The sequence below is a fragment of the Blastomyces dermatitidis genome (genome assembly GCF_000003525.1).
Source record: "Blastomyces dermatitidis ER-3 genomic scaffold supercont1.3, whole genome shotgun sequence".
NCBI lineage: Eukaryota > Fungi > Ascomycota > Eurotiomycetes > Onygenales > Ajellomycetaceae > Blastomyces > Blastomyces dermatitidis.
This window is the reverse complement of record NW_025544776.1, coordinates 6,489,686-6,514,918: the sequence shown is the minus strand read 5'-3', so window position 1 is coordinate 6,514,918 and position 25,233 is coordinate 6,489,686. Positions and strand designations below refer to the sequence as shown.

Sequence of the window (25,233 nt, the reverse complement as noted above, 5' to 3'; positions counted from 1 at the left end):
AATCTCAGCCTTGGCATTGATCTTGAAGTTATTGCTTATAACAATATGAGAATCATTTCGCGCCTCTCCCACACCACGCTGGAAAGAGGAACAGTGGCAATTGATAGACGTTCCTTAATCGGGGCAACGCACAATCTAAAGATCGTCCTGAACATGGTGCTGATATAGGGGTTAGATTTAGTCGTATTGGGGCTTTCATAAATATTACTACGAGTGAGCTTATATCGATTTCTGTTGTGTGTGCAAGGAGGTAGTTGCTACTGGATAGCAGAGAGTTTGTTGGTACCTCAAATTAATATTAGGAGAAAATATATCCCTTTTAAACTATTGTTTTCTTTTTTTTCTTTCTTTTTTTTCTTTTTTTTTTTTTTTTTTTTTTTTTTTTTTTTTTTTTTTTTTTTTTTTTTTTTTTTGGAAAATCACAATTGGTGATCCCTGTTATCTTCCTCTTGTAATCCCTTATTGTCGGGAAATAAGAGGTCATACACTTATGAACGCCACCAACATCATATTACTTTTGTATGGAATTAGATATAATAGATAGTGTACGGATAATATAAGAAGCAGATCTTGATACACATAAGATTCATATGTTTCCGACATATTCATCCGAGATACCATTCCGACAGTTATAATCCCGGAATCCCGACAGTTATGAGCCCGGTAAGCAGCATCTGAATAGAAGCGCGATACACCGACCCCAATCCTCATTCGAATAGATAACTATCATTCGAACTGAGACGATTGTACCCTCATTCGTATACGTTCCGAACTACTCGACCGTTATACACTGAATCCCGATAACTATCATTCGAACTGAGACGATTGATCCTCACTCGTATACGTTCCGAACTACTCGACCGTTATACACCAAATCCCGGCAAGCAGCATCTGAATAGAAGCGCAACACCGATCCCAATCCTCATTCAAATAGATAACTATCATTTGAACTGAGACGATTGAACCTCACCCGTATACGTTTCGAAATACTCGTCCGTTATACACCTCGAATTCCGATCATATCTATCATTCAAAATACTTGAACCGATTCCTCAATCCGTCAAATATAAACCGATATGACAGACAAGACAATGACTAGTGCAACTGTTCACCTTAGTGTTCCTGTAGATTGGAAACTTTGGTACAGGCATATGCTAGGATATGCAAAGGACAAGAAGGTATCAGACTTCATCAATCTCGATAAACCTGATATCTTCTCTGAACTAGAAGAACCTCTGGAACCTGAGTGTCCAAAAGAAGCCACCGCGGAGGCCAAGATAGCATATGACATCAAGGTCACTGTGTGGAAAATCAAATATATGAAATATGAGAAGATGAATGAAGGTATGACAAAGATACGAGATGTCATATGGAGAACAGTGGATGCCACGGAGTTACAACATGTACGCAGCAAGGATGATGATGTGAAAGAGATCGACTCTCCCCCACAACTGCGGACTATCAGGATGATGTGAGAACCCGATATCACGATCTCTGCAAAGCACCGAAAAATAGAGGTATAGAGAAGTGGTTAAACAACTGGTCTCTCATCGAGGATGATATCAAAGAGGCGGATATAGCTGGACAGTTCAATTTGAAGAAAGACTTCTTAAATGCGAATCTAGCTATTGATGCAGGTTATGCACAAGCTTGGGCTAAGGATGTCCGACGTGACAAAGATGTCATATCTTTGATAGAGTTAGTTAAGGACTTCAAGGAATGGTATAGGGAAATGGGTATTCTCAAAGGAGATAAACCTATGACCTTTGCTACCCTTAATGGAAGACCTCAGCAAAATACCTCATCATCAGCAACATTCCGAAACTGCATCTGCGGAGCCCGTCACCGATACGCCCAGTGCTACTATCTCAATCCCTCAAGGAAGCCACCTGGATGGGAGGAAAACAGGGAGAAAAGAGCTCAAATCGATCAAGCTCTTAAGAACCAAGAATTGAAGAGACGGGTTGATCGTGCGATATCTAGAGATTCATCCGCGAATACGGATATGATAGATGGAGCAGTCCTAGGAGGAATGGTTCTGAAGCAACCTACAGATATTAAGATATCAGATTCCGATCCCCAATCTATCAATCCTCAATCTATTGATCTGCAGATCCGAAAAATATCGATGAACTCTTCAAATTCTCGCTCCTACCTCCAAAACTCCTGGATCTTTGATACTGGCGCGGAGCAGCATATATGCAATAATCGAACACATTTCCTATCCTTTACCCCTGCGAACGAGAACGCGGAAGTCTATACAGGCGATTCCAGCACTAAAGTAGAAAGGTTATGGAACTGTTAGAACTATCATGATAAATGAAGCAGGAAAGCAGTTCAATGTCAACCTCACCAACACAGCTTATATCCCGAATTTCCATACAAATATCATCACATGGAAACCATGTTTCCATATAGGTGGCATCTATTATGATGGAAAAGACTTCAGATTGCAAAAACGCGCAGATAATACCATCTTTGCACACATTGAAGTATTTGGGGAGTTGCTAGTTACAGAATATAGTGAAATAGCTGCTTTTTCAACTCTATCGGAAAAATCCACCACCGAAGCGGCTGCAGCTACCACACCTCACACACTAAAAAATCAATATCTACGCAGTACAAATTCTTCAACTTCTACAAATCCTTCTTCTAACCTGCCAATACGCACAAAACATTCTCAAAAACCTAAGATCTCTATCACTACTCAGTCTACGTGGCATAAGAGATTAGGACATCCATCAAAAATCGCCATACAAAAGCTTGCAAATGATGCAACTGGCGTTCAAATCACCCATCTAGAAAACGCTGCGGACGAGCTTACCACCAAGCTTTGCAAGCCCTGCCAGCTATCTAGTGCAGAAAATCAAATATCTAGACGTCCCCACGTTAGATCTCATACACCGAATCCAACGCCTGAACCTACGCCAGGGCCAGCGGGCCCTAATGTTGATATGGGTCCTAATGTTGATATTAATACTCATCCAGCTGCGATAGCTAATCGTACACGGAACGTTAATGTTGATATTAATACTCATCCAGCTGCGATAGATAATCATACACGAACCCGAAATCGCAGAGCTGCCCACCTTGTGGCAGTTGCAAATGCCAAAAACAATCCTTTTCAAATGATCAAGGAGGCATTCTCTCATTCTCATTCTCACTCAGACTTCTACAAGTCTCAAAATTTATTTCCTAATACTATTTTTACTGTTATCAACACTGAGAACGCTAGGCTTCACCTCTATGCCAGAGGATCGCTGTCTCTTCTCTAATGATCGATTAATTGTCTTCTTCTACGTGGATGATATCGTCATCCTATCCCACTGGGCAGATGTCGAAAAACACCCACATCGCGAAGAATCCGAGAACGTGTCCAATCCGGCGATATTACAGTTGATTGGGTGCCTACGGCCCAGATGCCAGCGGATGGCCTCACTAAGGCTCTGCCACGCCAGAAGCATACAGAATTCGTCAAGATGTTAGGCCTAGTTGATATATCGGATATCATCAATGCGCAAGCAGAATAATGTTTCATCTACACTCCTTCTTTGACTATTTCCTTGCAGCTTCATTTACACTTCCTCTTACATGTTACATTCGCTGAAGGGGGTGTGTCGGGGAATAAGAGGTCATACACTTATGAACGCCACCAACATCATATTACTACTATTTTTCTTATCATCAGCTTACTACAAAACTCGTCTAATACTTGCTAATGCTAGCTCTCTTGGCTCGGACATTTGTTTTACTATAAATAGCTCTATCTTTTGTATGGAATTAGATATAATAGATAGTGTACGGATAATATAAGAAGCAGATCTTGATATACATAAGATTCATATGTTTCCGACATATTCATCCGAGATACCATTCCGACAGTTATAATCCCGGAATCCCGACACTTATCCATAGCCCCGACTGATGAAATATTTAACCTGTCTATAATCCCTCAACACCTTCCTCGAACTATGGCTATTGTTTTTCAGAAAATTTTCCTACAGATCCAAAATCAAAGATTTTTGTTTGCAGAAATCTAAACTTCAGCATTGAGTTTAGCATCGGAAGGAGGCTGAAATTCGGAAGAATTGTTGACCCGCCCCTAAAATATGAAATGCTTCGGTCTCCAAAATAAGCGACACTACCTACCTCTACAGAGGCTTTCTTGACTGATCAATTCCCCACCCCTTTTCTTAAGCGGCTCCGGAGTGAGAACTAAGGATTAGGTTCAGCTTAATTTTAACCGAGGTTTAGCACCCCTTCAGCGCTATTCCGTACGCTTCGGAAGTTAATATTTCTTTCTTCTCCATGTCGTGGATCATGGAATGCAGATTGATTGGTCTCCATCGCGCATCAGATCAGTAATAAAGGCTTACGGCTTACGCCAAGAGACTACGAGAATGACAACCGAAGCACAAGTTGCTGGGATTGATGAGAAGATATGCTATTAGGGAGTATGGATAATGAAGCCCGACCGGTTCGAGTGTCACGGCCACGTAGATCAATAACCGCATTCTTCCTGTTCGTGCCTCGTAATAAGCATGGCGACGGCCGCTATGAGTGACTGTCGGTCCAGAGGCATGTATATAAGAAGCAACTAGTTTGTAACATCTGGTGAATGGAATGATGCAATATCTTTGCGACATTTTTTTTCATCCATTCCCGCAGGATGTTGAATTCTTCATTCAAATAGCAGTGGCACTATTGAGATTATTCTTTGCTACAGGAAAGCCAAGTGTTAGAACAGTTTAGAAAATATCATGGAGGGTGCGGCGCATGGTTTCTCTGAGCATGAGGGCCATTCTAAGAGGAATGGAACAGTCGAAACAGATTTCTTGGTGATCGGAGCAGGGCCCGCCGGGGCAGCGTTGGCGTGCTTTCTCAGTGCTTATGGTACATCTTAAAACATACATCACAAAAGAGATATCACTGTTAGGTGCATCTATATCGAAGGTCAGCTAACAAATTGAAGGATGCAAGGGCATTATGGTCAGTTCCGCTCCCGGAACAGCTGATACTCCAAGGGCACACATCACGAACATGGCCACTCTCGGTTTGTCTTCCTCGACGGGTCAAGTGTTTGGGAAAACACAGAAGCTTACATATCCCGTTGACCGCTAGAATGCCTCCGAGATATTGGCCTAGACCAAGAGGCGACCAAGGTAGCAGTCAAGAACCACATGTGTATGCTCCACAACAGATGGTGTCATAGCATGGCTGGTGAAGAATATGCGCGAATATATTCCTGGGGCAACGATCCGAAAAGAAAGGTGTGCTCTATCACTTCTGCTTTTTTAACTAGGAGCTTGCCAGGACTTCACTAACGCTGAGTTCAGGGCGAGTATGAGATGGCAAGCCCTTGTAGGCCAATTGACCTCCCACAAACATTGCTGGAGCCAATCCTCATCCGTCACGCCACCTCGAAGGGCTTCAAGGTACGATTTGATACGAAGTTGTTGTCCTTTGTTGAGAACGAGGAAGCTAGCCTCATTACTGCAACAGTGCAAGATAAGGTATCCAAGCAGGAATATCAAATTCATTCCAAGTACTTGTTTGGAGCAGATGGCGCTCGTAGCCAGGTTGTGAAGCAGCTCAATCTCCCCTTGAAAGTCAAACCTGGCCAGGGGCTCGCGATTAATGTGTTGGTTAAAGCCGACCTCTCCCATCTGCTAGAGCATAGAAATGGAAATCTTCATTGGGTGATGCAGCCTGATTGCGCACACCCAGATTTTGGCTGGATGGGCGTTGTACGCATGGTAAAGCCATGGAACGAATGGCTGTTCATCCTTTTTACGAGCCCCAATTGCGACCCTGATATAAATCCAACAAAAGAACAGTACATGCAACGAGTACGGGAGTTCATTGGCGACGACACGCCAGCAGAGATCATTGATGTGTCCAAGTGGTTTATTAATGAGACCGTAGCCGAGAAATACTCCCACGGGAACGTATTTTGTCTGGGTGATGCTGTCCATCGCCACCCACCTTTCAATGGGCTGGGGTCAAACACCGGTATCCAAGATGCTTTCAACCTAGCTTGGAAAATTGCCTATGTGCACAAGGGCCTTGCATCACCCTCCCTGCTCGACAGTTACTCGGTAGAGAGGCAGCCTGTTGGTGAATCCGTCATAACCCGCGCCAACGACGCATTCCGTGAACATTTTCGTGTTTGGGGCGCACTGGGTACGCTTCCCGACGAGGTAGAGATTAGAAGACAGGTACTCAAGCGATTGTCAAGCGCAGGTCCAGAAGGGAGTAAAGCTCGCCGTGAGTTCCAAGAAGCAATCAACTACACTTGTCACGAATTCCATGGTTTGGGAATCGAGATGGGCCAGCATTATACAGGGTCAGCGATCTATGACGCCGACGAGCCGCACCCATATCGGAAAACTGGCCGTGCAGCGGATGACGAAATTCTCTATCACGAACCCAGCACATATCCTGGTTGTCGCCTGCCTCACGCCTGGCTTAACAGTGCTATTCCAGGAAAGCCCATATCTACCATAGATCTGGCTGGGCATCGTGCATTTGCCCTCTTCACCGGAATTGGAGGCGATTTCTGGAAACTAGCATCAGAGAAGGTCTCTCAGAATTTGAATGTCCCAGTGAATGCATACTCAGTTGGGTTCAGAGCGGACTGGGAGGATGTGTACTTTGAGTGGGAGAAACTGAGAGGAGTTGAGGAATCAGGTGCTGTCCTTGTGCGCCCTGATCGATTTGTGGCTTGGAGAGCAAATAAGAGCATGGCTAACATTGATGAGTGTGAGGCTAAATTGATGGACGTGATGAGGTCTATTCTCGGATATTAGATAGTTCCGGTTTTACACTGGATGACACAATAGATAGTCTAGAAAATAGGACGAATCTGAACTGAGAAGAAACATAATGTTGACATTTGAGAAGTATTTCCAGACCTGGATTGATGTCTAGTCCAATGTTACCCGACATAACTCTCCCATTTCCCGTTAATCCAAGCGGTTTTGATCTAACAAGTCAGCAGTATGGCAAAATCCGAAAGGTTAGTCAAGATATTTCTAGGTAGTCTCACGTAGCAATTATAAAAATTTAGCCCACGATGACCAGATATAATATCCCTGGCTAATCAAGCCTTCCAAATCCATCTGCGCTTTTCCAGCGCGTCAAATCCGCGGACCCCTATCACACACATCGACGAGCCTAGGAGGAGCGCACCGTCGTACCAGATAAGTTTGCGGTAGTCACCAAGGATTTGTGATTTGTCCTGGCCAGGGGTGGGAACTCTGGAGTTTCCTAAAATCAAACCTCCAACGGGAGAGCCGAATAACGCACCCAAGCCGCGGATGAAGTAGAGAAAGCCGTTGACAGAGGTATACGCTTGGACTCCGAATAGTTCCGTAATGGTTGTTGGAAAGAGTGCATTGTAGCCTGAACGTATGGTTAGTAAATGAGTAACTAGTTAAGATTGTCAGAGAGGATACCAATTGACGGAAGCGATTTTGTATCCGAGCAATGTTATGTATGAGAGGCTGTCACTCACCACCTATGAAACCCCCATCTGTTAGCTCTAGAATAGCAGCCTCCCCCCCCCCCCCCCCCAAAAAAAAAAAAAGGAAATAAGAGAGGAGAGATTTCTTACCAGCTAGTATTCCATAAAGTACAATAAACGCAATCCATGGCGCCTTTGAGCCGTCATCGGCAGCGAAAAGCCACAAAGTCAACACACTAACCGTGCTGCCAATGACTCCTAGGACAAGTGTATTCTGTCTACCAAGCTGATCCGCAGTATGGCCCATGAGGACGCGAGATACGGAGTTCACACCGTTATTGATTGCCAGCAACGTCGCACCAAACGATGCTGAGTAGCCAACGACGCTGGAGAATTCCGGGAGGAACGTCATTGGCACAAAGTTACCACTGGCCTGAAGTAATGCAGCAATAGACTGCAGGACAAATGCCGGTTTTTTGGCCAAGGTCATATTGACCAAAGTAGGCCGTCTTGTAGCACTGAGGCTCGGAGGAGCAAAAAGGGCAATGGGCAAGGTGATTACCAAGTTTGCGAAGGAGAAAATTCGTAGACACCATCGTGCACCAACAGAATCCAAGAGAGCGCGAATTATGGGGGAAATTATAAGACCCCCTACACCTGCGCCGCTGAGAATGAACCCCATGGCTAAGCCGCGGCGGCGGTCAAAATACTCGGGAGCAACACTCAGAATCGGGAAGTAGAGCATTGAACTCCCCATTCCATACAAGAAGCCCTGGGTTAATAAAAGTTGCCATACCTCAATCATTGAAGTTCAAATTAGCAAACAGAACTAATAATCTCTTTTCTATACATGCTACTACAGCAACGGAGAGAACATAGTATTTACCTGGTTACTGGTGCTGGCAAGACCATAAGCCAAGCTCATCAAAACACAACCCGCCGTTGCAATCTTGCGATTGGAATTCCCTTTGACCTTCGTCATTAATGGGTTAACAAAAATTGAGCCTCCCCATGTTAGCCCCGCCCCCAGAGTGCCCACAAGAGCTACAGAAGCTCTGTTTTGCGCCTGCGATGGCGGGAGGAGTGATTGACTGCTCGTCACATAGTACTCTTGGAAAACCCCGTAGGAGAGATTGGGCCCTATGGTCATGATGACAGCAAGAAAGGAGCATATTAATACCACTAGCCGACCTTTACGCGTGGTCGATGCTTGGTCTCGCTGAACTGCCGCGTTCGAGGGAGGGCTATCGGTCCCCAATGGTTGCAGTGGGATTGGGCTGGATGACATTGTATGCTATGGATGGTTTTGTATAGATCTGAATTATTGAGAGAATTGTTGAGGTGTTTATCATAGATCCAACGGTCTAAATCAAGTGAAACGGTAATACCTGGAGTCTCTCACCATTCATATCGGACCCGCTCGCGCACACTCGCGTACACCGGACAACATCTTGTCCGCTGTTGAAACCGGCGATTTAGGGCGGCGATAGCCGCGACCCATACCGCGAGAACTTGAAAATTGACACAGGTTGACAGGCCACAGCTGCCCCAAATCCTCTTCGGCGTTTTGTAACGTGCTAGCGAGGTCGTTGAGGTCTGGCGCATGGGGAGGAAACACCCGAAGCGCCGCTTGGCTGTCGGACCGACGACCCGGCGATGTTCAACTCGGCCAACCTCCTAATCTTTCCTGTGCTGGGCGTGTTAGGAAAGAAAGTACATTACAAGAGATATTCCTTTCTTTCCCCCCTTTACTCACGGTCACAGCGGAGCGGGAAAATATTGCTGTGCCTCTGGAATGATGAATCGGTAATTGTGCTCTTCGACATCATCCCAATCAACAGTTGTGGCTCTACACGAAAACGCTTAAATGCCGTGGCAGGAAGTTCCAAATCCATTTCTTACCGAGAAGAAACAACAGTTAAAGTCCATCTGTACCAGCATTTCATCTAATACTACTAACCATAACTGCGACCTTTACAGTATCCATCTCCACCAAAACGGAACATAAAAGGGGGACACCGCACAGGAAGGGATGAAATCTTGGGGGTTTTCATGTGATGATTACAGTGACTTTTTCAACAAACAAATTTGTAAATGAAAATACAAAGAGAGAAAAGTGCTGAATACATATATCCATCGATGGTTAAATATAAAGAGAGTAACAGAAAGAGAAGGATAAAAGAAGTATTGCAAATATTACCAAGGAACGTCTACAGTCGGATGAACAATAATATATCACAAGAGCAGTAAACTTCTCCCTCTGTCTTTCTATCCACAATCTCACGACATCTAGGTGGTCTGTTTGGCCGGAGCTGGGCCACCAGTTGTTGGTAGGCCCATGAAAATCTTGAAGGAGTCGTAACTGTACAAAAGAGGGAGGTTGTCAGCATTCTATACCATTCGGTAATGAGGGGAAGAAGTAATCTTGCTGCGATAGAAGAGTTGGCATACATCATCCATTGGAGGCCAGTCTACACAAGTAGTTAGTCAGATGCTCAGTACAATCCTAGTACTAAAACAATGATGGGGCATACCAATGTGCCAATCATGACAATTCTCACGGGCAGACCGTTCCAAAGACCCATAAATCCAATCTCCTTGTAAATTCGGCCCATAGCTGCGCCGAACGCTTCGCCAGGAAGGCGATTGGCGTTAAGTTTGCTGACCATGACATCTGCCGGATGCGACACGATGGCGCAAAGAATACCAGCTAAGTAACCACCAGTAAAAGCAACGGCTGTTTGTGCACCCTTGTTATAATCCGACTTCTGGCCTGGGAGACGGTTATATATCATTTCCACAATCCTTTCGAACGACGCGAATTTCATCATCGTGTACGGAATTTGCCGGCCCCAGAGTGGGTACAGCCCCTTAAACAGTCTTTGTATATGGGAGCTTATGTTAGCTATCTCTCCTTCCCATATCGATGGATTCATAAATATATGAGGATTTATTTACCCTCCAACGCCTTCTTTTGCAGTGATGTGAGACATTGCAGCAAATGTTCGAGTCGCAAAAGGTGGGATTGTAGTTTGCATTCGGACTTTTACAGCCTCGAATGGACAAAGTGCAACATCTGCGATAAACTCTGCAGACGCACTGGCAGTCAAGTATACTGATGTTCTCCAGCGGATAGCTTTTTCCTCTCCCAAAAGGTCGCTGTAAAATTTCTTGAAGAACTCATATCCACCGTATTTGAACGCGCCTTGGGCCTAATATAATCGAACGATCAGGCGGATCCACTAACCTCATGATTTAAAATCGATTTGTAGCTCTGGCGACAGTCGACATAGTAGAGGGGAGGGGGAAGAAAGGGACTTGCTTACAGAGTATCCGTAAAGGGTGGGACCCCAGCCAGTGAAGATACCGCGGATACCTTCCGCTCGGCCAATCTTGGACCAGGCCTCGAGGTTGCCTTTGTACATATTGGGATCAACTTGGCGACGACATTTCACCAAGTCCAGCGGAGTGACAAGAGCATGTGTCAAGCCCTAAACATAGTCATTGGTAGTGGTTCCTTACCAAGCGGGTGGGGGGTAATCAAAGACAGAAACAAAAAAAGGAATAAAAGTGTTACAAGCAAAGAGTATCTGGAAGAAACTCACGCAAGCTAGTAAACCTCCAAAGATACACGAAGCATAATACTTTGGACTATACAGCTCGATTTGACCAGTTTTAGATTGGACCTTTGCGCTGGCCTTGTCGAATTCCTTGGTAGCTGACTTGCCCACGGCCTCTGCTTTATGCTTGACATCATCAATGGCGCTCCATGCAGGGAACAAAGGTCTATCCATTGGCGTTGGGGCTGGCTTCTGTGCCTCTCCATGAAAGCCAAAGAGTGGATGTCTCGAGCCAAAGGTGTTGACAAGAGTATCTTGGTTGGGGAAGATGGAAGGCATGGTGAGAGTCTTGTCGTTGGTAAAGCAGTGCTAGTCTATAGGGATTCCCATTCATCAATCAACCGACGAATTTAATAAAAACGAATCCATTGGGAAACGTTAAGGAGGGCTTTTTGTGTAAAGGCAGACAATTCGCAGAAGTATGCTTACTATGACCTGACAGAAGCAACTTGTTGTTGATGGCCAAGTACGGCGTTATCCGGCTGTGTCAAAACCTGATTGTTTTGTGATGACGTCGTCACACTACGGAATAGTATGAACCACACGAACAAGCACAAGAAGCACGATTTCCCAACGCAATGAGTGTATATAGAATGCAGTTGAATCGCAATTGCTGGATTCCCTCTCTGCCAGTGAGCAGCGAACACGAGAATGACTGACTGACCTTGCAGCAAGCCAGGGGGAGTCGACGTCGGTTGTTCCAAAGGCTGGCGATTCAGGCGGGAGGACGGCGCTAGTCCCAATGCAGATAGATTCGGGTTTTGGCCTTAACCCCGGTTTGTGGTTGTGCTTAGGTAATCCCAATGGCGGCTGCGCTTAACAACATGTTTGTCTTGTTTGCTTTAGAACTACTCTCTCATACTAAATTAGTGTGGTGGTACGGTACGGTACAAAATGCCTCCTAATGCGGTTGTCGGTAGTCGATTCAACTATTAAAGCAAATATTTGGGGATTATATCTAAGACTTCAACTCGGCGACAGCTGTAGCGCGAAATGAAAGATAGAAGGGAGGGAAAGAATATATCAAGCACTCTATTACCATTTTTCACAATTGACCAAAGAGCCTGCATCTCCGACTCACTCTTCACTTCCCCTGCCCCGCCATGTCGAATTGATACCATAGACACATCACGAACGAAGGGAGCGCGTAGCAGCATACCGCCACCGTACATCAGAACAGACTTATAAACAAGTTCAATTTGCCTACCTCTTCACAATGACGTCCTACTCATCCGCCAGCCAAGCGTACGAGCGGGAACGTACCCCCGCAAACGGAATCCCGCCCTCCACCGCCACCGCCTCCGCCTCAACTCCCTTAACTTCCATGTCTGACAAATACCGTGGTGTAAGTGCCCAAGCAATACCCAGTCCACAAAAACACGACTATTATTGCTATGAAATATGCTAATAACAACGTAAATTGTTCTTCGAAAAACCAAACAGGCCACAGTTGAAGACCTCGACCCACCTGCCGCCCTTTCAACTTCCCCCCACGATCAAATATCCAGCGCCCTCCTGGCCGCCTACGAACGCGACTATACCCACCTAACCGTAATATCCTCCTCCTCGCGCTCGCTACTAGGTTACCTCAGCATCCCGAGGTTAAGAGCGCAGCTGAAAGAAGGCACCGTCAGAGAATCCGATCCCGTGGAGAAGGCCATGTTGCGTTTCCGGAGGCGCGGGCATGTGTATAAGATTATCACCATGCACACTCCTCTGGAGGAGCTGGAGAGATTCTTCGATGGCGAGCTGGTGAGAGAAGATGGCAGTGTAGAGAGGAGAGAGAAGCAGGATTTTGCCGTAGTGACTGATGCGAGTCGCAAGTTTGTGTTGGGCGTGGCGACGAGGCAGGATTTGGAGAATTTTGTGAAGAGGAGGCCTGGATAAATGGCTTTGAGGAAGGGGAGTTAGTTTAGGGAGTGATAGTTTTCTATGTGAAGGACATGGGTCCGCAGTGTCACATCTAGTGGAACCCCCGTGGCGGATTAAGTGAAGCAAGATACCTACTTTCTCATGTATTTATTCCCACTTCTCTAATATCTACTTGTATCGTAACATGATTGGTTTGATGGACGATTCATAGTTGGACGGACTGCTAGTGGTAATGTAAGCAAATTTACCACAGTATAACAAAATGGATAAATTCTCTGACCTGCAACGAGTCCAAATACATGATGAATCTTTAGAATGAGACAGCAAAAGGGAGATGTGAAAGGGGCGGGAAGAGGCATAGAGATGAAATAACGCCTGTTCACATTAGGCACACCACAAAATCCCCCATTTTAGAATCGGAAAATCCGCTAGTTCAAACATGGACAGCTGCTTGAAGGAGGCCAAACCAGCCGGCTGCCCCTGGACTGAAAACGGCCCTATAACCCTAGTTATGAACATAGAGGCAACTAAACCAAAACAATAATTAAAAAGCCATTAGATTTTTCAAAGCCAATCTCCCTCTACATCACCTCGCATACTTAAACCTTCGCGTAGCTTCTGCAGCAACTAATGAACATATAGCACCAACAAAAAGACAAACCGCAATGGCATTAGGGCCCTCACCGTGCCGATTTATCCACTTGCCGTCGTCCTGCTCGCCAGAAGGTACGTCCTTGAGATCCCCATCCGTTGCTATCGGGGAAGTGTCCGGTTCAAGGATGCTGAATACAATCCACGAAACGAGCGTCCCGACGAACTGAGGGAGGGTGGTATATACATTAAGCACGCCTAGATAGATACCAGCCAGCTCACCGGTGGAAGAGACCTCATCATCGTCGTCGGCTTCGCTGTCGCTGTCCACATCTGGACTATTGCTGTGATTTAGACGGAGGATAGAAGGCCCACGGTCTTCGAGTTCGACATCGTAGTTGCTTAGGTCAGAGTTGTGTCTGTTGAAAGTGGCGGATGTTATCATGGTGACGCTTGATTTTCTTGTGAAGGACGGTATCGCAAGGCGGTTTATTTCCACACCAATGAAGGCAAATGGAGCCCAGCAGGTGACTGCCCAGGGGACTCCGCAAATTGCTACGAGTAGTGTGGCGAACCGCACGGAACGGGCTGTGGGAGCGAATATCATTGTCAAAGCAAACACAATATGTGAGATCATCCATGCGGTTTGCAGGTCGGGTCGGGTGAAGTGGAGTTTGTTAAAAAGCCTGATTAGGCCCAAGGGAGGACGGCGGACGAAGGCGGATTTCTTGGTGTCCGGGGAAAGAACGCCAAAGGGGAGGACAACTGAACTGATGAAAGTGACCAAGGAAAATATCACGAGTGACATGCTACCAAGGCGACCGACATCCCCTAGCGTATCTGAGGACTTCTCGGCAGCTTCTTTGGGTGCCTCGTAGCGGAAGTACGTCTCACCTACCCATGTGCTGCTGTAGAAGAGAAAAGGAAACCAGCCTGTCGTTCCCATGTTAGTTTGTGAAATTATTATTAAACAGTCCTGTGAATTGACGACCTACCGATCCATGCCCAGAATTGGGCCCAGCATATAGCCTGTATCCGTGGTGGCAGGTTGACTGTCGTTCTGAATAATTGGGCGAGTATCTTGACTGCCCCTATCTTCTTATCCGAATCCCTAAGCGCATCGAAACGGTTCGCACTTAGTCAAATTCAAGAAACCGTACACAGAGGGGGCTATTACCTAACTGAAATCAACACCCTCTCCTTCACCGCATACGAGGTCACGGATACGGAGACAATCAAAAAAGTGGCAGCAATCATAGTCATCTGCTTAAACTGTGTATCGCCGAATGCACGGCCGAATATGCTCAGCATATCGACTGAACCAATTGCGTAGCCCGCAAGGTGGCCGACAGCGGTCATCCGGCTTGCCCATGCTGACCCAAGCTGTTGCTGAGGAATTGGCAGCGTGTCAACTATCAAGCTACGACAAGACGCTTGAACTATACCGAATATAAGTCAACCGTCATCATCTCGGAAGCTTCACTTAAAGAGTAAAGAATGGCGAATTAATCTGAGTAAACATTGAGACGCACCGATATTAATCGCAAAATCGGCAGCATATATGCCGAATACCGCAACCGCAATCGTAACGCTTTTTTTCTGTTTCGAGTTAGTACACAATACCTGATATGCCAGTTTTATCACAACCATTCTCCCTTATTTCTTCGCTCAACCAAGCCTTTAACGTAACCCAAGGATCTCTTTCCCGAACCACCCCCGATCCGACCACCAACCCTCTCAAATCCCTCAACAAGGATCCCACACATACCGTATCCTCATCGGAGATGAATATGCCTACTATTTCTGACGTCCAACCCAAAACTAGCAAGAAAAACCCAACGATAAAAGAGCCAACTATCATGAACGGGCGCCTACGGCCCCATTTCGAGGTAGACCGGTCCGTGATTACCCCGACCAGGGGTTGCATTATCAATCCCGACAACGGGCCGGCGATCCATACCAGCGAGGTTCTCGATTTCGTCAGGCCGAGTTGGAGGAGATACGGCGTGCAGTCTGTAGTTTTTCCAAAGGAGGTTAATTTAGGATTGGCTCGTCTTCTCAGGGATCTATAGAGGAATTGCTAGCTAGTCCAGGAGACGGACGGAGTGGACAAAAAACGAAAAAAAACCGGAATGGAAGTAGAAAGGAAAAATGGGGGTTTAATTTACATGTCATTTCAACGCCCCAAGTAAATCTTCATGCATCAGAACAGTCAATATTTACAAGTCCCATCAATATATATATATAGAGATAAAGGCCCCCAAATTGCTAATATATACAGGGGTATTCGGGGAGGTGATTTGGGGTGGGGTCTTCGGTGCGCGTGTGTATGTTCATGGGGATGAGGGATAGAAGGAAGAGGACTTGTCTTTAAACGCACTGTAGGCCGACGAGGCTAAATGTCAACAATGCCATTCGTATGGCCTCCGTCCCGCCCTTGATAGAGGGCGTGCCAACCCATGATGCTGCTTGCCGCATAGCATGGGACGGCTGCGATTTGGACGTGAGCCAGGCCGGGAGAACGTGCGGAGAATGCCGTGAAAGCGTTAAATTTGCGGGTATGGGCGTCGTCCCAGCCGCTCTATCTGTTGTTTTGTTCGCGGGTCCTCAAATGAAGGTCAGGCGAGGGTTCAATGGCGAGGTATTATTGCGTTTTTGATTCAGCCTACGCGGGCGGGTAGAGAGAGCACTGGTAGGGAAATGTTGCGCAGGCTTGTGGTCTGGGCGACAGCAATTCGAAACACAACTAAAAGAATGGATGGAGAACAGAGAATAGCAAACTAGACACGAAAGATCAACATTAGTAGCAAAATAGAAAAGTAATAACACAGGAACGAAAATATGATGATGGGATGATTCTCGGAGATTCTAGAGAGGAATGAATGCTTCCAAGCTTTTATTCCCCAGGTGTAACTAACTAGCTAACTATGTGGCTTACTAAGACTAGTTACCGCCGATCAACCCTAATTAATTAACTAACGGCCCCTGACTCCACAAGATTATCCGTATCAATGCTCCGTATGTTGAGATCAAGCAAAGATCCCATTTGTCAATGCTTGCTTTTCATTCTTAGTATATTTTTCCTGTTCTTCCCGCTCGTTAGTCTCTTATTGCGACGTATAGTCATTGCCAGAAAATGAAAATCAGAGAGAAACTGGTCGCCCAAAAGGAGATATCCAGCATTCGGGGTCACGAATAATTACCATAAGGAGAAAGGGAGCGAGGGGAATGGAAGGCTAAATAAATCCATATGTACTGATTTGCTTGCCTTTATCGTCTCCAACAGAGGGCTCTACACTTATGCCATCTATATTATATCTAAATTTGACGCGCTTGAAAATAACACTATTATTCTGTGCTTTTGACAAAGGTCCTCCGCTCAACCGGATGGTAAATAAAAACAAAGAGAGGAGGGAAGAAAAAAGGAATGGAAAAAAAGAAAATGGAAAATGGAAAATGGAAAAATTCAATAGACAGACAAAAAAAATAAAAAAAGATATATATTAAGAATATAGGAAAAGCTCACGCAGCTGGTCCCTTCGCCTTCGCTCCCTTAGGAACCCGTGTGAGCCAGTAAATAAACACCGCACAAGCAATATTAAACACAATATACACCCACATGAGGCCAAAATTCCGCCACGCTTCAGAGTAATAACTATTAATACCCGCAAGGAAGGTATCAGTCTTCTCCATGGGGCAAAAGCCACAGTCTGAGGTCGCTAGGGGGTTTTCCAGGTATCCCCTGGGAGGATATGTTTCCCTGAATGCTGCCATATATTGTTCGCAGGTCTGGTTAGCGACCGGGTTGAAGCGGAGAAATTCGACAGGTTCGCAGATAATATCCGCGCCTGAGAGGGCGGTTGAGAGCATGGCGGACACGAGATAGGTGAAGGGCGAAAGACGGTAGAGGAAAATCCAGAAACCGGGTAGAGCTTCCTTGGTGGCGAGGACACCGCAGAAGACCAGGCAAAACATGAAGAGAAGGTTGGCAAGGTTGGCGCCTGTCTCGGCGACTTCAATACCTGCGATGGCAAGATGGGAGAACGTGGAGGTGAAGAGCAGGAATGTGAGAACAAGCAGGAACATGAGGCCGCTGCGTTCGTTGACAACGTCACTTGGGATGACCTTGAACATGCCGACGGGATAGTACCAGCATGCAAAGATGATGACGGCCATAAGTGTGTTCCATGGAAGCTCGACAAAGATGTTAGCTATCATGAATGCCTTCCAGGAATATGACTTGGACGGGCGCTCGCGAGCTTCATAAAGTGCACGTGCAGCTACGAAACTGGGCATGATCTGTTGACACAGGTTGCTAAAGATGGTCATCAACATAAAAACAGAGAACATCTGGTTCTGAAGACCTTGCAGACTGGTTTTCGCGTTGAAAAAGGAGAAACCGATGAAAAGCGCAGAGAGGGAACACAATGCGGTTTTGGAGTAGATATAGGTTGGCGAGCGCCAGTACTGGGAGAACGCTCGGACTATGCACTCCCATACCTGGACACTGAAAGGCGCAGCGAATTCACGATAATCTTCCGGATTGCGATTGGCTAGTTCAACTTGTCCTTTCTCAGAGTGTATAGACTTGAGCTCGTCCAGGTGGACATGAACTGCTATTCGTTCGGGGCTGTTACGCCATACTTCAGGCCAATCGATGTCACTCTTAGATCCTGGGGCAGCACCGATGACTTCCAACATCCATTCAGCAGGGTTCGCATCTGGAGGGCAGGGAGAAGCACCATTTCTTTCGAAATAACTGGACAAGATAGACGACCGCTCGCCGACATCACCGAAATACACTGTCTTTCCACCGCTAGCAAGGAAAAGCAGGCGGTCGAAACGTTGGAAAAGCATAGCAGAAGGCTGATGGATTGTGCATAGAATCGCCTGGCCGTGCCTGGTAAGCGTGTCAAGAAGATTCAAGATAGACCAGGAAGTTTGACTATCAAGACCCGATGTTGGCTCGTCAAGGAACAACAGAAGTTGTGGTTTGGCCGCGAGTTCAACTCCAATAGTTAGTCGCTTGCGTTGCTCAACGTTTAGACCTAGGCAGATTATGCATGTTAGTATAAATTACTTTTGACTCTCCCCCTGAACGAGTTTTAGCGTCATCATACCTTCACCGGGAACACCGACAACAGCATCAGCGTAATCTTCCATTTCAAGCAATTTGATCACTTCGTCTACATAGGCGAGTTTCTCTGCACGTGGTACACTAGCAGGCTGTCTCAGCATCGCGCTGAAATTCAATGCCTCTCGCACAGTCGTTGTCGCAGCGTGGAGATCCTGTTGCATGATGTAACCAGTTTTGCGCTGGAATGATTCATCCCGGGGCTGCCCATCGACAAGCATCTCACCACTGACAACGCCCATAGTGACACGAGTGGCGAGGACATCAAGGAGTGTAGTTTTACCGGCGCCAGAGACACCCTAGAACAATGTTAGTGATCACTATAAAAAGTAAAAGCACCGAAAGTGGAAATCTTTACCATGAGCGCAGTGCAGGTGCCGGGCTTAACCCAGCCGTCGACATGGTCAAGAATACGCCTCTCTTCCTTTTTGATCTTGATATCATAGCAAACGTCTCTCCATTGAAAGACGGCAGTCTGCTTTTGGATTGACGCCGAAACACCCTGGGAGCTTGATCCGGAGGACTTCTCTCCAGAGGTTGTCGGTGGAGACGCTTCGATATCAGAACTCTTGGCCTTTTTCGGTTGATAACCCTTGCGAAAGAGTAGTACTTCACCCTTAGATTTGGCCTCCGAGATGTACTCAGTAGCGAATAAGTATGTGAACATGAAGAAAAAGATAATCCCGAAAATTATTCCCAGATTCCTGATTGAAAGTTAGCTTTGTGGACGAAAACGAAAAGGAAAGAAAAGAAAAATAAGGCTATAAACGAACCTCCAGATATGGCTATACTCATAGTGAAAGCTTAGACGGAGATACAAGTCACCATCAACACGGCTTGAGCCAGCAATGGAACCAACAGTGGCGCAGACTTTATTTTCCAGGGGATAGCTATCATACTCTCCGCCAGAGGGAATAAACCCAGCACACTCAAATTGTCGGTTATGGAACTCATTGACCATGAGCGCTTCGAAGGCATATGCAACGGGGTCAACATAGTTCATCCACCGCGCCCAGCCTAACATGTTGCGAGTGGGAATGGCGAAGCCGGTGTAGATAACGAGACCAAGAATGAGAACGGCGGCCGGAGCCAATGCCTGGGCGAGTGTTCGGGAAGAAGCAGCGATGGTACGGAAGATCATAGACATAGCCAAGGTGGTGATGAATGTAAAGAGCCAGAACACAAAATAGACGTCGGGCTCTCGACGAAGATTGGACAGGAAATAGATCGGCAGGTTGAACGTTATCGAATTAAGGAATTTGTAGGGCAGGTCGCAAAGCATGGAGGATATAGCTTCTGCAAAGGGATGGTAGAGAGCATATCTGGCATGTTTCTCGACAATGGGACGTTGCGCGTACAGTGTTAGAATCTGACAAATAGCTTGTTAGTTCGAGCTATAAACAGAACAAGGTAAGAAGATATATCGTTAAGAGGGGCATACATACCTCAAGAGCGGAAGCGAAAGCGCTCATCAATATAGCAAAGAAAAGTAACGCGCCACGGCGATAGAAACTCTCAGTCGTTTCGTTAAGGTTATAGAAAACACTTCCAAGAACCAAGGACATGAAGAAATTGCCGATCAAACCTGACAAAGTTAACGACATGTCCCCACGCAACCGTTGGAAACCGCGGTGCACGCAGAGGCCAATCTGTTGGCTAACCGACAAGGTATATGGAGATTTCACTCGTCTGCCCAGGGTTAGAGAGTGATTGTATGGTACCGAGGGGAAGGGAGAGATGTAGGATGAATGCTTACTGGGACTTTGCTTGCTGTGCCTTGCGGGACTCGATAAATTTGTCCACAGACGGTCCTCCGACTGGGTATCGGGTCTCATAGTCTTCAATATCCCGCAGGAGTTTGGCATATGCCGCGCTGTTTTTCCAGGCCGCCTCAAATTCGTCGGGTGTTCTAGGTGTTCTGCCTTCGAAGCCCGGTCGGATAACATGCTCTACAGGGCTAGTCAAAGACGTTAAGAAATCCGCAGCTGTTTGTCTCTCGGGGCATTCGAAGCCCATATCCACGAAGAACTGCTTCGCCTCATCTGTTCGTCCGAAATAGATTTGACGGCCCTCATAAAGAACGGTAACTTTGTCAAAGTGCTACAAAAGCCGTTAGTCTGAGAAAAAGTGCAAAAGGTCTACAGCCGATAGGAAATAGGGTAAATGCATATCATACATCATAAGCACTTTGAGAAGCCTGGTAGATTGCAACGCAAACAGTGGCTCCCATGTAATCCGTAGACAGACGTAGAGTCTTGCAGAATTCCAAAGCGTTTGCAGAATCCAACCCACGAGTACTGTTGTCCCAGCATTGCAAAGGTGCCTGACTTAGGCAAGCCTCTGCAATACTCACACGTTTGCGTTCTCCACCGCTGACACCCCGAATGAAATCGTTTCCGACATTTGTATTAATTGTATGGCTGAGGCCAAACGAAGCCATGACCACATCTCTCACGTGAGTAGCATATTGTTCGCGCGTAACTCCAGGGATTCGGTTTGCTGGAGCTCTTGCGCGGGCAGCAAAATCCAACGTTTGCCCGACAGTCAATTGAGGAAAATGAACATCGGTCTCCGCTGTATAGATAGCCTCGCCACGGAACTGCTTGTGCATTTGCTTGATTGGGATGCCTATAGTAGGATGAAGGTACGATCAGAAATGCAGGCTCGAAGTTTAAAAGGGCAACACTTTTGTAATCATACATACCTTGGTAGTTGATATATGAATCGTCACCGAGATAAATACCATTCATCTCGCCAGCAATCGTCTTCAGAAAGGTCGAACATCCACTATCAGACTGTTAATTTCCACGACCAAAGAGTGAAGACATGTGAACCAAAAAATTATATATATATTGCTTACCTTCCAGGTCTACCCAAGACGACGAGCATCTCTCCATCATTCACAAGACCGGCAAAATTCCGAAGAATCTGGATTCTATGCTTCCCCGTCCCTGTAACGGCACGGAAAAGGTTCCCGATTTCCAAGGGTGCGTTGGCCACATCCTTTTGATAGTCAGTGGGCTTTCCAAATCCGTGTACGTTTAGATCCCTAAACGCAAACCCAGCGGTGCGGCGGGGATATCTGTCAGGATCTCGTGACTGCAAGGCTAGCAGGTTCTTCATCCATGCCTTTGCGTTGAAATTGGGGCTGTTAGGATCAAGTGTACCATCCTTTTCTGGGGCGATAAATGGGTTGTGAGGTTCCAACGACGAGATATTAGTGGACTGGCGAGTTAATTGTTTCGCAAGGCTTTGTATATCGTCCTCTCCCTTGGGCGTATCAATATCTCGCGCAGTCTCATCACTGCAAATGCTATCGTTGCGACCCCGCTTCGCCATTTTCACTGGCGATGCGGACTCGTATGCTGTTGTTAGCACGGTTGAAATGATTCGATCCTTTTTGAGGTTTTGGACGGGAGTCTGTTGTCGATTATGTGTGGGAATCCGTTAGATGTACAGAGTTAAGGCAGAGTAAGATATGTCTTGCGACTATGTGGGGAAGATATGGGCCCAGTTTAATTATATAGAAATAGTACAGGAATAAAGGGGAAAATAAAGTTCTAAAAAAGGAAAGACAAGAAAGGCCGACAGGATCTATAAAATCTAAAAGAAAGTAAAACATAAAAAGGGAAAGAAAAGTTTAACGAGAGATAAGAGGAAAAAAAGGGAGGAATATATATATATCTTCAGAGAAGTTAGGATGGCAGAAGAGTAGTAGGGGGGGGGGATCCAATCGGATGGCGGTAAAAGTCAGTCCCGGTTGGTCTCAGCGCCCCCAGACCCAGGGAAATTGGCCCAATCCTAGAGTTTCCTTTCTTTCCACGTTCGCCATGCTCGCGATTGATTTTCACCAGGCCAAAACGTGATATTTGTCAAATATATGCCACCGCTGAGTGCTCAATCGGTTTTACGGATCATGCTCGCTGGTACTCTCACCTCGGGATACCACTGGCGACCATGTATGAAGCCTACGTGACAAGGCGATGGCTGACAGCAGGGGGCAGGGGTGAACGCTGAGATGAGGGCCGGAGGAGACGAGAGCATCCGAGAGGTCCTGAACCTGTAGCTGTCATGTTTTGTTTCCGGCGTTTTTTTAATAAAAGTAAAAATAAAAATAAAAAATAAAAAAATTCAGTTTGTATTATTGGAAATCGGCTAGAGGTTGAAAATCTCCGTGAAACGTGGGACGAAATCGCTGGGAGCCGGTGTTGGACTAGCAACTACGCTGTAGTAGGATAAAGATAAAGCACTGGTTCCGGCCTCCAGGCAACAGTGAACACCACAAGGAATTGGTTTTATTTTCACGAGGCCTGGCAGAGCAAGAACCCGAAAGCCGGCCGGCCCGACTCGAAAGGACAGAGCTGAGTAATGATTATATTACCCACCATCAGCCAAAGGTTGTAGTTATCAATCGATCTAGGTGCATTTTTCCCTCCCCTGTTACATGTACTGTACAGTAACTACATCACGTATGTTCTCGGTAAAAATTGGGACGAAGAAGCACGCGCTTCATGTGCGTCTTTCGCGGGGGCTCCATGTCGACGGGAACTCTTGCTTGTCGATTATCTCACAGGCATATTATGAATTGGAATTGTTGTAGTTATATCGCCTTTGCGTCCCCTTGGAGATCTCTTGGCATAGACGACCACGCATCCCTTGTGCACGCATATCTCATGTGCTTCTTCGGGGTGCTCGATGGGATGACGACATATTTCGACACGCAGGGCGGCGCCTGTGGTTTGTCTTCAAGCCTAAACTGATTTAAGCATAATCACTTGATGGTTTCGGGCCAAAGTCAGGCCGCTTGTTTCGAAAATACCTGCGACAAGTCTGGAATCGTAGTGCGGATGATACTGGGGTTTCGGCCAGACGGGATTCGGAAGAGGGAGCTGCTGAAGCTCCGAAAGACCCACAGCAGAGCGGAAGAAGCAGAAGAACTCTTTCCGAAGGGGTTTTTAGTAGTTGTAGCTTGCTGGAGATCTCTAAGAATAGGGTTGACACATAACCAACACTTGGGTATTAATTATCTTAGGAGCTGAAACTAGTTGTTGTGGTGGTTGGGTGGTTTGTGCGGCTTATGCATAAAGCTGACAGAAAGGGCAGTTAAGAATAATAATGAACATAATGCCGTGAAATTTTTATGCTCTGTTTCCAGAACAGAGCCGCCCCGCTCGCTTACGCAGCGGACAGAGTGTTCGCGGTTGCCAAGACGCCGGAGCGTGATTACTGGAGGAATTGCAATCTTCTACGACTTCACGCTACTACGATTCACGTCGGCGAGAGACCGTTGCAGCCTCGATGCTGGCTGACGAAGAGAGAGACGGGTTTAAATGGCCCCGAACTCCCCTGGCTCCAGCAATATTCGAGAACAAAACACCAAGCTCAGCAGAAATAAACTATGAGTAAAGTTTCTCTTCCGTGAACCAGCCGTCTGTGATGGATGTTGAAGTCTTGACTGTCAGTTGGGTTACTGCTAATGTCTAGAAAATACCAGGATTGACCTCATAATGATTAGGATAGAGACAAAAGCCATACGGATGTGTTTTTGCACGACTTGCCGTAGAAATGACCGATACAGTACGACTGATGTCTCTCTGTTTACCTGCATATCAGCTCGGAATGTCTTATCCTATACTTGCTCCCGCTATGGGACGGGGTAGAAACGTGGGAGACACAGAGCGCTCGAGTGCTCCTGAAGCCGCCGAGTGACACAATGTAGTAGAATAATAAGACAAAAATGAATGCAAAAATGATCCTTCCTCGATGTATTTTACGCGACACCATTGATACAAGAAAGAAGAACATTCATGATTTACGTTGCTAACTGACCTGACCAGGCCAGCCAGTCGTAATTGCGTACTCCGTACTATTATTGGCTAGGACAATCCATGGCTGATGGCCGAAAATGCGAGCAACCCAATTGAGCTACTGCTCATCAATTTCATGATTTCATGATTTCAGCTCAGATATCAATCAGCATATGCTTACGCGCTGCGTAATGCACACCAAGGGTGCCGTTCCTCTTCAAACCATAATTAAATGGTCTGAACACCAGGATGACCGGTGAATAAAATTTAAATATGTAACTAAATCATCCTTCAGCCAGAATAATATCAATATCCATGGAATCCATGATGGAGGTCTTCAGTTTTGTTTGTTGAAGAGCATGGGGCCACTTTTTACACTACATTAGTTACCTGCACACTGGCCTGAGAGACATCGCACTACTATCATTATTAAAACAGTTGAAGATAGCGAACAAACACCCATGATCTGAAGGATGCTGACTAGTTATTAGTCAGTGGCAAATTTATGTTATAGTTATATCTTGCATCATCCAACAATATCCAAAAAAAAAAAAAAAAAAAAAAAAAAAAAAAAAAAAAAGGATCCTGTAGGACGGTGGGGCAAAAGAGCTCGATCACCACCAGCTTTATAGACAGATCCTCTCTCACTCGACAAAATTCCCTCTCTTGAAAACATACCAACTGACCAAACCTTCATTTCCAGCTGGCGAGGTCTAATTCCTCATATCTTTCTCATCATCCCCC

At 46.1% G+C, this 25,233-nt stretch overlaps 6 protein-coding genes across 8 annotated transcripts; 2 read left to right on the top strand and 4 right to left on the bottom strand.

Annotated features, from left to right (window-relative positions):
• Positions 1-4,171: 4,171 nt before the first annotated feature.
• Positions 4,172-6,913, top strand: BDCG_03621 (FAD binding domain-containing protein). The gene is made up of 4 exons (XM_045419259.1): positions 4,172-4,893; positions 4,973-5,053; positions 5,122-5,270; positions 5,337-6,913. The coding sequence occupies exons 1-4, from the start codon at positions 4,761-4,763 to the stop codon at positions 6,807-6,809; spliced, it is 1,836 nt and encodes a 611-aa protein (XP_045275618.1). The 5' UTR covers positions 4,172-4,760; the 3' UTR covers positions 6,810-6,913.
• Positions 6,914-7,102: 189 nt separating this feature from the next.
• Positions 7,103-8,753, bottom strand: BDCG_03620 (monocarboxylate transporter; the record flags this gene model as incomplete). The annotated part of the gene is made up of 3 exons (XM_045419258.1): positions 7,103-7,404; positions 7,616-8,261; positions 8,352-8,753. 3 exons carry the CDS (start codon positions 8,751-8,753, stop codon positions 7,103-7,105), a joined length of 1,350 nt encoding a protein of 449 aa, XP_045275617.1.
• A 1,001-nt stretch (positions 8,754-9,754) lies between these two features.
• BDCG_03619 (mitochondrial phosphate carrier protein 2) lies at positions 9,755-11,364 on the bottom strand (the record flags this gene model as incomplete). The annotated part of the gene is made up of 6 exons (XM_045419257.1): positions 9,755-9,827; positions 9,917-9,936; positions 10,000-10,345; positions 10,424-10,677; positions 10,792-10,956; positions 11,071-11,364. The coding sequence occupies 6 exons, from the start codon at positions 11,362-11,364 to the stop codon at positions 9,755-9,757; spliced, it is 1,152 nt and encodes a 383-aa protein (XP_045275616.1).
• Positions 11,365-11,645: 281 nt separating this feature from the next.
• Positions 11,646-13,513, top strand: BDCG_03618 (cystathionine beta-synthase). Its single transcript, XM_045419256.1, has 2 exons — positions 11,646-12,430; positions 12,529-13,513. The coding sequence occupies exons 1-2, from the start codon at positions 12,302-12,304 to the stop codon at positions 12,970-12,972; spliced, it is 573 nt and encodes a 190-aa protein (XP_045275615.1). The 5' UTR covers positions 11,646-12,301; the 3' UTR covers positions 12,973-13,513.
• Positions 12,457-16,441, bottom strand: BDCG_03617 (sucrose transporter). 3 transcript variants are annotated; one of them, XM_045419253.1, is made up of 7 exons: positions 15,929-16,441; positions 15,717-15,742; positions 15,081-15,561; positions 14,726-14,987; positions 14,544-14,659; positions 13,093-14,481; positions 12,457-12,976 (listed from the first exon to the last, which is right to left on the bottom strand). In XM_045419253.1, the coding sequence occupies exons 3-6, from the start codon at positions 15,196-15,198 to the stop codon at positions 13,544-13,546; spliced, it is 1,434 nt and encodes a 477-aa protein (XP_045280531.1). In that variant the 5' UTR covers positions 15,199-15,561; positions 15,717-15,742; positions 15,929-16,441; the 3' UTR covers positions 12,457-12,976; positions 13,093-13,543. The 3 variants fall into 3 exon arrangements, with proteins under 3 accessions (XP_045280531.1, XP_045280532.1, XP_045280533.1); XM_045419254.1 differs by lacking the exon at positions 15,717-15,742; XM_045419255.1 differs by lacking the exon at positions 12,457-12,976 and having other exon boundaries at positions 13,046-14,481; positions 15,929-16,425.
• BDCG_03616 (ATPase) lies at positions 16,442-23,778 on the bottom strand. The gene is made up of 10 exons (XM_045419252.1): positions 23,502-23,778; positions 21,543-23,433; positions 21,387-21,469; positions 20,859-21,310; positions 20,439-20,782; positions 20,128-20,371; positions 19,456-20,051; positions 19,041-19,386; positions 18,669-18,981; positions 16,442-18,596 (listed from the first exon to the last, which is right to left on the bottom strand). The coding sequence occupies exons 2-10, from the start codon at positions 22,019-22,021 to the stop codon at positions 17,071-17,073; spliced, it is 4,383 nt and encodes a 1,460-aa protein (XP_045275614.1). The 5' UTR covers positions 22,022-23,433; positions 23,502-23,778; the 3' UTR covers positions 16,442-17,070.
• Between the last annotated feature and the right edge of the window lie 1,455 nt (positions 23,779-25,233).

Bases quoted from the DNA above. Each gene is read 5' to 3' on its own strand.
- BDCG_03617 (XM_045419253.1), bottom strand. From the start codon at position 15,198: ATGGTTGTGATAAAACTGGCATATCAGGTATTGTGTACTAACTCGAAA. The intron at 14,660-14,725 runs GTAATAGCCCCC...CGATGCGCTTAG, and splicing joins AGGGTGTTGATTTCAGTTAG to GGATTCGGATAAGAAGATAG. The intron at 14,482-14,543 runs GTAGGTCGTCAA...TGGGAACGACAG, and splicing joins CCAATTCTGGGCATGGATCG to GCTGGTTTCCTTTTCTCTTC.
- BDCG_03621 (XM_045419259.1), top strand. From the start codon at position 4,761: ATGGAGGGTGCGGCGCATGGTTTCTCTGAGCATGAGGGCCATTCTAAG. The intron at 5,054-5,121 runs GTTTGTCTTCCT...GTTGACCGCTAG, and splicing joins CACGAACATGGCCACTCTCG to AATGCCTCCGAGATATTGGC. The intron at 5,271-5,336 runs GTGTGCTCTATC...CGCTGAGTTCAG, and splicing joins GCAACGATCCGAAAAGAAAG to GGCGAGTATGAGATGGCAAG.
- BDCG_03616 (XM_045419252.1), bottom strand. From the start codon at position 22,021: ATGGCGAAGCGGGGTCGCAACGATAGCATTTGCAGTGATGAGACTGCG. The intron at 19,387-19,455 runs GTTCGTTTATAG...ACTTTCAATCAG, and splicing joins GAGTATAGCCATATCTGGAG to GAATCTGGGAATAATTTTCG. The intron at 18,982-19,040 runs GTAAAGATTTCC...ACATTGTTCTAG, and splicing joins GCACCTGCACTGCGCTCATG to GGTGTCTCTGGCGCCGGTAA.
- BDCG_03618 (XM_045419256.1), top strand. From the start codon at position 12,302: ATGACGTCCTACTCATCCGCCAGCCAAGCGTACGAGCGGGAACGTACC. The intron at 12,431-12,528 runs GTAAGTGCCCAA...AAAACCAAACAG, and splicing joins TGTCTGACAAATACCGTGGT to GCCACAGTTGAAGACCTCGA.